The 13546-nt window shown below is 43.0% G+C and overlaps 1 protein-coding gene across 3 annotated transcripts in view; it reads right to left on the bottom strand.

The window, feature by feature from the left end:
- Window positions 1-940: 940 nt before the first annotated feature.
- The window catches only part of col12a1a (collagen, type XII, alpha 1a), a 53394-nt gene continuing 40788 nt past the window's right edge, over window positions 941-13546 (bottom strand). For 2 of the 3 annotated variants that reach the window (XM_079286907.1, XM_079286908.1), the window contains 15 exons: window positions 10461-10619; window positions 10082-10159; window positions 9238-9324; window positions 8729-8782; window positions 8269-8364; window positions 7988-8041; window positions 6986-7039; window positions 6623-6676; window positions 5939-6010; window positions 5797-5832; window positions 5630-5696; window positions 5352-5534; window positions 4990-5067; window positions 3643-3813; window positions 941-1801 (listed from right to left, as the gene is read on the bottom strand). In XM_079286907.1, coding sequence (XP_079143033.1) covers window positions 1674-1801; window positions 3643-3813; window positions 4990-5067; window positions 5352-5534; window positions 5630-5696; window positions 5797-5832; window positions 5939-6010; window positions 6623-6676; window positions 6986-7039; window positions 7988-8041; window positions 8269-8364; window positions 8729-8782; window positions 9238-9324; window positions 10082-10159; window positions 10461-10619 — 1371 coding nt within the window. In that variant the 3' untranslated portion in view covers window positions 941-1673. Of the gene's footprint in view, window positions 2690-3642; window positions 3814-4989; window positions 5068-5351; window positions 5535-5629; window positions 5697-5796; window positions 5833-5938; window positions 6011-6622; window positions 6677-6985; window positions 7040-7987; window positions 8042-8268; window positions 8365-8728; window positions 8783-9237; window positions 9325-10081; window positions 10160-10460; window positions 10620-13546 lie in introns of all 3 variants that reach the window. The other variant, XM_079286909.1, reaches the window with a different exon arrangement.

The raw sequence follows: 13546 nt of genomic DNA, 5'->3' as shown, positions 1-13546 counted from the left end.
CTCGCCACAAAGTGAGTACAGACGCTCGCTGGATTGTCAACAAACAGAAACCAGACAGGCTTATGGTGAGGATGGCATCAGGCATCACTGAAGACCGTTTTTTATGTGAGCTTAGAGGGAAACCATATCATTGGTTGTGATGGAAAGAAATGCGCTACAGCGCCATCTCGGACGGTGACATAGAGGGATGTTAAAACCAAAATCAGAGCCTGATGTTGAGAAATAAAGAGCAGCGTATCATTTTGAACAGCTGTGAACATATTTCAACAAGGCCAGCATGCCTGAGAGAGTGTTGCTGCAAGGTATGTACTGGCTTTCTACAAAAGCCACATCGTGAAGTGTGCACCGAGAGACCATACCTGTGGGTTTAGTTGTGAGAGAGATTTAAATGACAGACTGTATTTGTTCTAATTTGTCGGCTCTTTCTCTACCCTTCCGCTGACTCGCCTCCCTCTCCTTACCAACTAACATGTACCAGATGTTCAGACGCTCATTCTGTACCTGCAAGAATTCCTGGCTCTCATGAAATAGAATGTGCTTCATAAATCGCTTGTACACTTTAGAAAATAAAGGTTCATCCCATGTCTTCATGTGGGGGTTGGATACCGTGAAGCAGCTCGCATGTTGAAAACGTTTGTTGTTTTCATACTCGTTCCTTTCTGTTCTTGGTGCCCTGACATTACCTGACATTCTGGGGCGAAAAAAAAAGCTGTCAAAACAAATAAAGGTTCAAACTTCAAAGCATATTTCTCAAGGCCTTATGTTGGAAAGAAGATGTTTTGTCACTCAAGATCAAATAAACTCTGTTTAGTCTGGAGGCGTTTGGTGTAAAAAGGGAGATGGTTGCATGTTGAGGAGTCGGTCAATGTGCAGATACTGTGAGAAGTTGAAGAAGTAACAGCAAAAGACACAAAAATGACTGGAAAGCTGAAACAAATGCTACATTTTCAGTAGTTTTATTGAAAAATGCCTCTTCTGTTTCAGAAATAAATAAGAAAATAAGGCTGTGTGGAATTCACAAAATGTGCAGTTAAAACATGGGAAAAGCAATTCTATGTCCATAGTCTTGCAACCAAATCCAAACTGCATATATAGAAAACGACAACTATATTCTGACTTAGAAATCCTCAGTAAATATACAACACAAACATGCAATTCCACCTTTGGTAACAAAACAAAATTAAAATAAAAAAAAAGTCTGGTTTGTTACAATAAGTCAGATAATCATTTGGTTTCAAGGCCCAACAAAACATCACAATGAACAAATATTTGGTGATCAAATGAATTGTTTTAGCATTACATCCTGAAGTTTGACAAAAACAACATGGATAGTCCGAAAATTCAAAGTCATACATGCTGTATTTCCTTCGACATACTTTCTGCTGGTTTTGACATGATTAGTGCACAACACATTGGAGTCCGATAAACACTTGCAGTTATATTACAAACAGGCACGTAAAGGCAAGCACACAGGTTTGTAATGAACGAACACATAAGTTTGTATTCATCTTGCTAAATTTTCTCATGTCAAAAAAAAATACATGTTCAATATAGCCAGGGGTATCAAACCCATATAAGTATTCGGGTTTTTTTCCGGAAAATCACTTCATCCTCATGTGCGTGATTATGGAAGTTGTTTCAATATTACGCTTTCTGAGAGCTCCTCAATGTAGCTATGATGCTAGTGTTTCTGTTTTGTCGTGTGGTAGTGATCTCTTTCCTCGTTGGTTTCGTGAGTAACCGGGTGATCGTATCGCCTCAAACTCTCCAGCTGGCTCCACGTCAGCTTGGTAGTTCTTGGCTGGAAAAATATTTGGGACGGCCAATAAAAAAAGGGTTCCCTCTACAACTTTTCACATGCAAACTTTAAATTATATTGAACTTTGGAATTCCAAACAAATGCCTCGTGTCTTACTATTGCTTCCCGAAGTACCATAACAAGCTCATTGAACAGAAAGCCTGTTCCAAATGCTGCGATGACATTTACAATAAAATCCATCAACCTGTTGGATAATAACACGTAGTAAAATAACCAGCTCATACTACAAAGAACACATAGAAATGGCAGGAGAGCAACATTCAGTACTGATTTGGCCAACGTACACAAAGAACATGAGGATTTAAAATCACAAAAGGAACATGCTTCAGTCTGGACCAGAGCTGTCTAAGTCACTTAAAGGCGCCGTAAACAGAGGTTATGCTGGTGGTAAGTAAGTAGAGGGTTATGAGGCACAAGCTCAATACAGATGTTTTTAGTGAAATGTCCTGGTTCATACAATCATTTACAAGGCACAAAAATGAGTTTTATTTACACATGTTACCGCTACATTAACATCGCTTTCAGTTGTGAAATCCTCTTTGTTAGTAGTTGTTTTGGGTGTTATTTGTACATGCTCCTTCCATTGTAGAAATGCTCAGTCTCTGTTTTTTTTGTGTTTTTTTCCCCAACGGATTGTGGTTCAAGATGCAAACAGGCCAGCAGGTTGCCATCACTGTAGCTTGTGAGATGATGTTAGTGCCAGTCCGCTCCGTTCTGCTTTTTTTTGGCTTTCGGAATGTTTGTGTTTAGTTTTCAATAATTATGGTCCATGGTGATTATCCTTACATGCTCCATAGCAACTGGGCAAACATCTCAGAAACAGAGTGTAAGCGCCACAGGTGACTTAGTACGTTTACTATGCACGTTAACCTGCAAATAGTTCAAAGAGGGTGTGAGTTTTCACTGCGGAACACAGTCAGAAGTATCATTTTGATTTAACGTAAGTCATCATACACAATTAGCTAGAATGCTTTACAAGCCAGTTTTAAAAATGTGTACATTCAATGTATGGAGATATTGGAAATGTGACTCCTTACTCGAGCGTTCACTAAACCCCTCCCCCAAATAGATTGTCTTCTCCTAGTTTAGCATTAGCACCAGTAACTAAGCACAGCAGGCCTGTCAAGCTTTGGATCTCTGCACATTTCTATCCTTTTCATAATCAAAAATACACCAGTCAAATTGCGTGGAATAGATTCAACTGTGTGTTTATATTCTTTAAAGGTGCTATATTTGAAATTCAGAGCAATAATATAGAAACAAACAACGATTAGTTATGTAGCGATAAAGTGGAGTAATGGCGCCCTGAGCAGAGAATGAAGGTGCACTTTGACAGGGATCTCGTTTTCCACAAAGTCAGTTTGAAACATGAGTCAGCCGGAGACAGTTTTCTGTCTAATGTTAGCTTAATTAGTTTGCCAGCCTGCTCGTGACAGTTGTCATCACAGTCAGAAAAAATCGATTGTCTCTGGCTGGATATGAGAAGCCTTCTTTTGTCTACCTCTGTCTAAAATAGAGCCCTCATTGTTTCAGAAATGACGATGAGTTGTGATGGTGAATCTGCCAAGTTATCATTTTAAACCGCCTTATGTTCCAATGCGAGAACGATCTAGCAACAGTAAGCGGGACGGGGCTCTGGGAACGATCAGTTGAACCTCTTATGGAAATAACAGTTTCCGGTTTAAAACAATACTTCCATTCATATCTCCATACATTATCAAAGAAAGAAGTAGTGCACTGAGTTGCAAATATAATTAGTCTGCATACATTTAGTCTTGTATCTAATGTAGTACCATGCAGGACCTAGGCAGTGTTGAGTGTACCTGTGTATCCTTGTCCATTGTAAGGAATGCCAACACACTGAGAGGAGTCGCAATATCCAGTGGGTCCTGGTGGTCCCCTCACCCCCGGAGTGCCCTGGCGACCTGGAGGTCCGCGAGGCCCAGTGGAGCCAGAAGTACCCGGGGGTCCTGTTCTTGACTCTCCTTGTGGCCCTGCAAAGGGGAGAGAGAAGGTGAGTAAGGCCAGTTGGAGTTGAAGGCCGGCGTCTGGCGCTCAGCACAAAAACCCACTGACGTCACCCGTAAATCTCCAGTGGAACTCGATAGGGGTAACACGGGGCTGCAGCACTGTAATTTGAATTTTTCAATGGCTCAATTAAAAAGCTTGACCAAGAAAAAAAAAGAGTCTTGGCTGTGTGGAGCCCCCCCCCCCCTGAACCTCCTCCCCCTGGCCCCGTCTGTCTAGACGGTTAAAAACTCAGGATGGAATTTTTCCCCTCTCTTTTTCTTGTCATTAAGTGAGCCCATGTGTTGGCGATAAAGCCACCAAAGAAAGCTCATTGTACAACAATCTGATTCTCCCACACACATGCATTTACAGTACACACACACACAAGCACACAACAGTGAGTCATCAGTGTGGACTTCCTCCCACCGGTCTTCAGTTGTTTCTCTCTTCGGTCACAGAAACAGACATGTGAGTGTTTGGTGTTGTGGGGTCGACATCAACAGAAGGTTGCTGTGTCTTTGCAATAGCTTCCCTCGGGAAAGGAAGTCTTCTGAAGTGGGGAACTTTTCAGTTAGAACATATTGGATATAAATTTCAACTGAGGAAAGGCGATGGCCTTTTTCAAAATGACAAATCAGTCTAATAAGAGTTTTAAACAATGGTAACTGCATCATGCCCTTGACTAAAGACTGACTAAAGACTGTCTAAACTTCAGACACATAAATTCTCTCCTTAATGAGGAAATACCTTCCATCTAGTGTGTTCTATTTCAAATGTGTTTGGAGAAGTTCAATATACACGAGACATACATTTTTAAGAAAGAACCGGGTTTATGTGCTGGGTCCGTCCAAAAAAAGTATGCAAAGCAGCTGAAGGTGCTTAAGACCTATATGCTGTCGGTAAATTGTGGCCTCGGGTTGGAATGTGTCGTTTTAACTGGACTTACAGGAGACACGAAAAAGGTCCACAAAAAGGTGAAAAACACTGAAACTGCATTTTAGTGTAAAGATTAAGTTGTAACAGAACAGTGGGAGACCAGCAGACTGTCTGCAGCTGCTGGAGGACAATATTCAACAGAAACTGTGGTCACTTATGTTCCTCGCCTCATTGTGATTGGAGACTAACAGAAAAATTGGGCTATTTAAAGAGCGTTGTGTTACCTGGGGGCCCGAGTGGACCTCTTTGTCCTCTGATACCAGTTCCTGGAGATCCTCTATCTCCCTTTTCTCCTGCCAAACCTACATAAAACAGAGAAAAGAGGGCAAAAAACATGTTCACACCAATAAAACAATGAGTAGAAATCTAAAGAGCGTAAATGAAACCCAGATCCAGGATTTAATCATATTATGCAACGCTAACTCGTATCTACACAAGGTAAGGTAATGCTGTCATGTTGTTGTTCCACTCATGTTGGACCAACACTAGAGTCAACTCATTCAACACAACCATGGCCTTTCAGTCATTGCTCGCTATTTTCTTATTATTTTCCTGCCTGCTCCTTTGCAACGCAACAGTGACGTACCTCTTTCTCCTGGAATTCCAGGCGAACCTGAGTTTCCAGGGAAACCAGTTCGACCAGCTTGTCCAGTCTCTCCACGGGATCCCTGGTTGCCGGCAGGGCCAGGAGGACCAGGAGGCCCCGGATTGTTGCTACGATACCCAGAGGGAATCTGGTTGAGCATCGTGTCGATTCGGCTCATCTGACCTGCAAGAGAAGAAACCAAAACAGCTGGATTTGTACTGGATTCATGTTTTTAATGACCTTACAGTTCCCTAAATCTGAAGAAAAGTTTTGCTCACTGTTCACAAGCTGTTCACAAACTTGTCTGGCTATGGAGCGCATCATGTTCTGGGATGCGAAGTCTCCCTGGAAAACAAAGACATTGTCATGAAGAGATGGTAAAGTTTTTTCTCGTTAGTGATGTGTGATAACTGGCATATGGCATTTCCTAAAAAGCAATACATACCCTCTCTCCTTTCTCTCCTTTAAGGCCAACAGTTCCCTGTTAAGGTGAAGAACAGTGTCAGAACAAGCAACAACCTCGTTCTCGAACCTCTCCTAAAAATTGCCATGCAACCGTTATTTGTGTCCTGCTATTGAGAACATACTGTGTTTCCTGTGTCTCCTTGTTTCCCTGGTTTCCCAGTAATTCCTGGTACACCTGGATTTCCAGGGTTTCCCTAAAAAAAGCAAACAGGAAATAACACAGGGAGATTAGTGTTTCCCTAAAATGACTGAACAATAAACATAATTGGAAAGTGTACCTCCTGCTCCCTATTAACGTTTGTATAACAAGCTTTAAGTTGCGTTTCATGCCTTGACACCTGCAGTGGGGGCGTGTGGCACAAGCTGCCAAGAACACTAAAGAGGAGAGGGAAACACACACATGCCCAACAGCCAACTGGGATGGGATGCGCACGCACACACACACACACACACACACACACACACACACACACACACACACACACACACACACACACACACACAGACCAGCCATCCGGCACTGCTAATGGGTCTTGGAGCATTCAGGATGGTATAGTGCGTGTGAATTCTGAACTGGCACGCTTTTATGTGCAGTTCCAGCAGAGTGCAACTGTGGAGCCAGAGACTTAATTGGTGCAGATATATCAGGAAAGAAAGCATGCTCCAAGGAATATTTATTTGGCTCTTTTCTGCAAAAAACAAAGACAAAGAGACAAACATACACTCACACACACACACATATACACACACACACCTACACGCACACATACACTCACACACACACACATACACACACACACACTTACCATGGGCCCTGATGGGCCTCTGGGTCCAGATGATCCCTCCTTTCCTGGTGGCCCCTATGTAGAAATAACATACAATCACACATGGGTTACAACACACTGGGGGACCCCATTCATGCCATATATCAGTGTCATGACTTAATATTGGTCTCAGCCTTAACTCTGTCTTTTTAAATTATATTTATAAGTTAGTGGCTCAATTATTTTGTCTGACGCAAGTGAGAGCATGCAGTACTTCTGCCTACGCTGAGCTAAGTGGGTGATCACATGCAAAACATGTCCGTTAACTACAGTAAGTGTTGTATCCATTTGCTGGCTTTCAACACAGTGTGCACACTACGCAGGCCTGCTGGAGGTAGATCTTACCCGCACTCCGCTTGGTCCGCTAGGGCCCAGAGGACCACGTTGTCCAGTAGAACCCTGGGAAAAAAAAGCAGACACACCTAATCAAACGCTAATGATCAGGAACAACACATTCATAAAGCTCCCTGATGCCTCTTGTTGAACTAGAATACACAGGGAAAAAACTGGGGTTTCCCAGCTCTTCAGCCAAAAATAATTTATCATCTTTGTCACTAAAAAATAGAACAATTTCCCTCTTGTCTGTTGACACGTGATGTCTAGTAGAAGTCTGAACAGAGAGAGCGCTGTTATAATAAGCTTTATTGTGCAAAGACAATTCTGCCAACAAGCGCGGAGGATAGTAGAATAGGCACTTTCTCCCATGTCTGATGCTCAGTCAGAGGCCAGAATAACCAGCGGCGATGTTCTCTCCAGTTGAATGCTGGGAGTTGGCTGAATGACCTCAGCTGGATGAATGAACATTGTTCGGCCAAGAAATGGCCGTGTAATGCCAGCCCACTCAAAAATGCCCTTGCCCTGAAATGAAGCCTGAATTCAAATCTGCTTCTGACTCGAAAGAGCAATAACCTCAAAGAACTTTGAACTCATGTCATGGTCATGGTAAGTCTGGTTTTACGTGAATGCCATTTTCATCCAAAAAAGTCCACAAAATGACATCTACTAGAAGTCAAAGATGCTCAAGCTTCAGACACACTAAGTCTTTACCGAGTCACCAACATCTTCAATTACAGGGCTGTGGAAGAACGAGTTCCATTCCCTGTTTCCCCTTCGGTAACATGAGTCCTGCGCTCCATAATAATTTAACTGCATCACCGACCTTCTCCTGTTTGTCAATCAACAGGCTGATTTCGAGAGTGTGGGTCTCCCTGACATGGCCTCCTACACTGAGTGTGGTTTCAACCTCACCATGTGGACCGAATCCAGGCTCCAGTAGCAACGCTGCTCTCTACGGACAGTCTCCTGTTTCCTGTTCATAAACCACAAAATGAGAGGGGGAGTACTTACTTGCAGGCCAGACAGGCCCGGGTCTCCAGAATCTCCCTTTGGTCCCTGGCGACCCTGAAGGTGGAGGAAAAGAAAGTTTTGCGAGAAGCTTTTAATCTTTGTTTTATCCTTTTCAGTCTGTGATTGTGATTGACTTCACTGGTTGATTGGCAACAAAATTACACTTTCGTATCAGCACTAATAACGATGGATAGTGTGTGTCATATACATTCAACTCCATCTACCATGAATTCTTAACTGTTTCTTGCGTGGCTGCACTTTTGTATTGTAGGGCAACTTACAGGCTCTCCGGGTAGAGACAGTCCGTTAGGGCCCTGTGGTCCCGGTGGTCCCATTGAGCCTGGGAGTCCTAAGTCTCCGCGTGGACCCACTGGACCCTACAGCATATACCCAGACAAAAGAGATGTTTAAAGCCACCCTCTTACAAAAAGAAACATCTCGAATCAGACTTTTTATTGCACACATATAGAAAATGCCCATCAACAGTGGAAATGGGCTACAAGTGGCCCCTTTGAATCAAATAGTTGAAAAATATACAGCCGATAACTAAATTCAGATGTGTGCAACTTGGTGTAGCAGAGCAGTACTTATGAAATACAATGGCAGTGAGAAGCGAGTGGATTTAGCATGATTGATAATTGCTGAAGTAAATAAAGTTACAAATTCAAAGCCTGTAAACAATTTTTTTTTTAAAAGATAACAATTTATCTCGTGCTTATCGTGGTGTAAGGCGTTACTCACAGGATTGCCGTGTTCTCCTCGATCACCTCGTGGTCCCTTAGAACCTGGGCTGCCCTGGAAAAACAAGGAGCCACAAGCACAGTGAGTGTAACAACAGGAGCAGATTCCAAAATCCCTAAAACCCCAAGCCCCACCGAATCCTCACAGGGGTTTAGTGAAGTTACCAAGCACATATATTCCAGACGTCTCCTCGAGACGTCTGCACTGTTGCTTTTCCAACAGGCATTTATCTTTTGACACTTCCTCCTGAGCCCACACTTCAATGCATGCCACCGGTCTCATCCTCCTCTGCTCTTTCCAAAGGAAAACAAAATACCACGACTGATGCGAAGGACATCCTCGGTCTCGCTACAGCAGGCAAATGTCAAGAAGCTCATTATAGCTGTGCAGTCGATACTAGCAGAGAGACGTATGGCTTTATCATCATCATCATCATCACATCAAAACAGACAGAGGTAGAGGAGGTGAAGATAGAGGACAAGCAGGGATGGCCGTGGGAGAGTCTTTACCGAAGGTCCAGGAGGCCCCTGAGGGCCAATGCTGTCCTGTGTGCATGTGCAAGAGTGGGGGAGGGATGGGCACTTGGCCTCGTCTCTCTGAAAGGGAAGACACAAGATGAAGAGATCAGAACACATAAACGCACAAACACACTTCAGAGGAGTATTCTTATCGTCCGGTTTAAGAAGCAGAGGCCGTTCAGAAACCCAGCAAAGGTCACGATGGAACAGTGGCCCATGCACAGTCAGCGCGGGACTTTGAGACCAGATGCTCACTGACCGCTGCAAACGCTGACCACATTTTTGGAAATGAGTCTTTGACATAATGAGTTATATATACACAACAATGCAGTCATTGACATGATATATTAATATCTGATGCAAATTATAGATGAATTGCTCATAATGGGATAAATGCCGCGCGCGTCCGGTATTCACCGTACTCAATCAAAATAAATGTGATTTACTGTCTGCAGAACTTGTTTTCATGTAATTGGCAGATCATCCTGGTAACGGTCTGATTAGCACAATTGCACAGGATACAAGGTTCTATTCAGTTCTACTGAGGCACTCTATTTTTAAACTGCAATCTAGTTATCAGCCTTGCATTTAGCCCAATGACTACAAACCAGCTCAGATAAACCTCGGGAAGACTTGCATGCATACAGTATATATACAGTAAACAGAATGGTTGATTCTAAGAACAAACAAGGTCAACGATTCTTGGTCATATTCTTTAAAATTACAATTACTCGTGCATGTACATCAAAACCGAAATATCCCTCAAGTGCACCTATAGATGGCCTTTTAACTTGACTTTGTTGTTAAATGGTTCTAAAATGACACTTGTGCTTACTGTGGCGGGCAGGTCGCAGCATTTGTCTCGGCTGATCCAGCCCAAGCTGCAGACGATGTCGAACATCTGGAGTTGGAACTACACAACAGCAGAAGGGGGGGGGGGGGGGGGGGGAACGTCAAGGGGTGTTACAAATGGCTCCCATTCTTGATGCAAATGCATACTGTTGAAAGCAGGACAACTATGAGTCCCTCAGAGAAATAAAAAAAAAGATGCAGGCTTCCATCCTTCCAGCAGTCACTGGGAGCAGTTCGAATGTAATTGTGCAACTATAGCACAAGGATTTGGATATTCATCGGTTGGAAAGCTGTGAGATGCTCTTCCAAACGTGCTTTTCTAAGCCTTTGCGTTTTTTTCACAAGTTTCTTTTTTCGCTTACCGTTGCAGACTGCCTCTTCCCGCCTCCAGACTTCGCCAACTTGCCAAGCACTTCATAGCCGTCCAGTGTGATGTTGTTGGCCTCCTTGATGGGCTTCTCTGCCACCTCCTGGCAGTCCAAGTTGAGCTTGACTTTCTCTGCAGAGACGCTGATGTGGAGCTGCGGGGAGGGAGGGGACGAGGAGAGGGCACAATTAACAAAACCTTATTGTCTTCTCGATACTTCATAGCTGCCAGCTTTGTTGCAACACAATTACTTGGCAGAGAAGAACATTCAAGGTTTTGAAAAGCTGGGTTTGGCATTCATTTGTGTTTGGAAACGGCATCATTGCCATTTTAAAGAGAAGGCAAATTCTTTCAGAAAGTGAACAACTTCACTAAACCTTTTATGTTGTCTGGAGCTTATTAAGATGCTGATACTGTATTCCACATAATTGCCAGATCGAGTGAATTGTTTAGTCTCGGCAGAACCGCGTTAATGATAGATTCTGATATTATCCCAGAGTGGTTCCTGATTTGGCACGAGACTGCTGTTTGATGCCTCCACAGATGAATGGACCATAAAAAAGGAAATATACAACAGTTGGCTTTAAAGCTGCAGTCAGCGATTGTATAACAACATGGAATGACAAAGTACCAGATTTTGAAGTTTCCTGTCCAGAGAACCCTGCTCCACATCTTGAAGCAATATCATATGCGGTGTGCCATCAAACGTCCTACACGTTCCATACTTTTTCCTCACTGTTGCAAATTTCCCCCCGCTCAACAGTCTGACAAGCTTTCTTTATGTCAGGAAAAGCAAGCTACTATTTATTTCTACAAAACCATACCAACCACAGACTAAGCCATGGTTCCTGGCAACCAATCACAAAATGACAGTTGACTTCCTTGGCGGCAGAAGAAAGTATCTGGTGGACCACAAAGAGAGAGAGGGGTGTCGTTTATCCCAGGGTCCTGGCATGGATATATTACCATATACCACCATGCTCCTGAGGGCTCACCAAAACAGCTTTGGATGATAACATGGGATGGCAAATAATGAGCATGTTTATATTACCTCACTGACCAATAAGTAAACACAATGAAATCACGGTACTTACTGGAAAATTAGGCCTCTAGCTTGCTAGGGACCATTGTTCCCTCAGTTATTTGTTGCTAAGTAATCTGGTCCTACTGCAGCAAAGTGTTGACAGATGAACACATTTCAGTCATCAAACACGGAAGGTTTCACTGTGCTTTGCTGTGTCAACACTCAGTCAGAGTCCATATGGTAAGATTTTAGTACATTTGAAATATTTCCGTAATTACGATCAGATTCGATTTTACTGTTCTTGGATCTGTCCTGACTGTTGCTTCGTTTTCATAATCCTGAACCTTAATTTCATGCATACTATATTAGTGCATGCATGAAATTAATTGGGTGCGAGTCCAAGCTTAAGTTAGCTTTCATTGAGAGTAAAGGGAAATAAATAATCAGTTTGAAATCTCCATTAGATTAGAGTTTCATGCGAGCAGTGCTGTTGCTGAACACGCCATTCCCAGTTGGGTCGTTCAGTTCCATTGTATCATTCTCGGTGTGAAGCTGTCATGTCTGATCTGGCACCTGCGATCAGACAAGTCACTGTGGATTTCTTTGGTAAGAAAAGTTAATTTCCTGTATTTCTAGAGTGGCTTCCAGGGTCAGGAAGTTGACTTGTCCAGCTCACAGAACGAAGATGTCTTCGTGTCCAAAAAAGAAATTTGTGTGTCATCACAAATGAAGAGTACAATGACTGCAGTCAGTGGACAGTTTGGCAAAAACAAACTCCCTCTCTGTCTTAATTAGTGTGTGCGTACCGGTATATTGGCAGAACCTTCCCAACAAAGTGCCTGAAAGGAAAGTTTGAAAGTTCAAGACTTCTCAAAGAACAATCAGGTTTTGGTTGTTTTATTTTAGCACGGAGGCAAACTACGGTGCCCTGTTCAGTGACTACACACCAACATACACGATCAAACTTCTGGCACGTAACTCTGAATTCACGACAGGTCACTACGGCTTATGGTCAATGTCCTTTTCACTTCGGTTAAGAGGAACGTTCCCTCTACGGGCTCCCACCCTTTGAGTGTGGGAGGGGATTCCCCAGTGGGCTAGTGAGTGGCTAGCATCTGCTATCGTCATCTCTGAGAGCTTTCCCACATGTTCTATCAGCGATAGACCCCGACCTCTCCAGCCTGGGTTACTTTTTATTAACTGGTCCGATGAGAAAAGCTAAATCTGTCAAGCACTCTTTTAGTACAAGAATAGTACAGTGATAGATTCAGCGATTGACAGGATTTATTTTTTAAGCAATAATGGCATTTATTCACCGGTTCTATTCTCTAAAATGTGAAAACAAGGTATTTGAAGATGGGGTTTTGAAACATTCGATAGGTTTTTTTTTATACATTTTACAGTCTAAAAAAATCAATTATAAGAGGATAGAATCTCTAGATAAATCAATAATGAAAATAATCTTCAGTTGAAGCTCTACTTGATTAACCTGAAACTCAAAGGTCATCACGTGGGGTTTGTTCTGTTTATTGTCATACATGGACAATAAATCCAGCTACCATTCATGACAACCCTCATCATTGGTCACTCTGGCCACACACACACACACACACACACACACACTCTTCATTACAGAGGTCACTCTGTACTAGCCATGGATAAAAGTTGGGAAACCACTCGCAACATGTAAACACAAACCACCACAGCTGTCGGCAGCAGCATTTACTCAGCAGACCAGTAAATAAGCAGCCAGGTAGACCGCTGCAGACTTGCCAGCTCATGGACCAACAACTACAGCACCGCAAACTAGTCACCCAGTGTACATACAGACTACAGTCTCCACCACGGCCACAGATTGAGAAAAAACACACACACACAGATCCGGCTGCTGTCCAACAAGACCAGCAGTGATGTCATTTACATCTAGTCCTGAGTCTGACCCAACATTTTCCAGGGTCCTGTTCATTCATGAAGTCACCCTACAATTAGATGTGGGATGCTAAATGGTCAAACTGAAAAGCCAGTTTCAGAACGCTCTGATCTGCGGGCCAATATAT

The sequence above is a fragment of the Melanostigma gelatinosum genome, assembly GCF_949748355.1.
Source record: "Melanostigma gelatinosum genome assembly, chromosome: 16".
Classification (NCBI taxonomy): domain Eukaryota; kingdom Metazoa; phylum Chordata; class Actinopteri; order Perciformes; family Zoarcidae; genus Melanostigma; species Melanostigma gelatinosum.
This window is presented reverse-complemented; position numbering and strand designations above follow the sequence as displayed.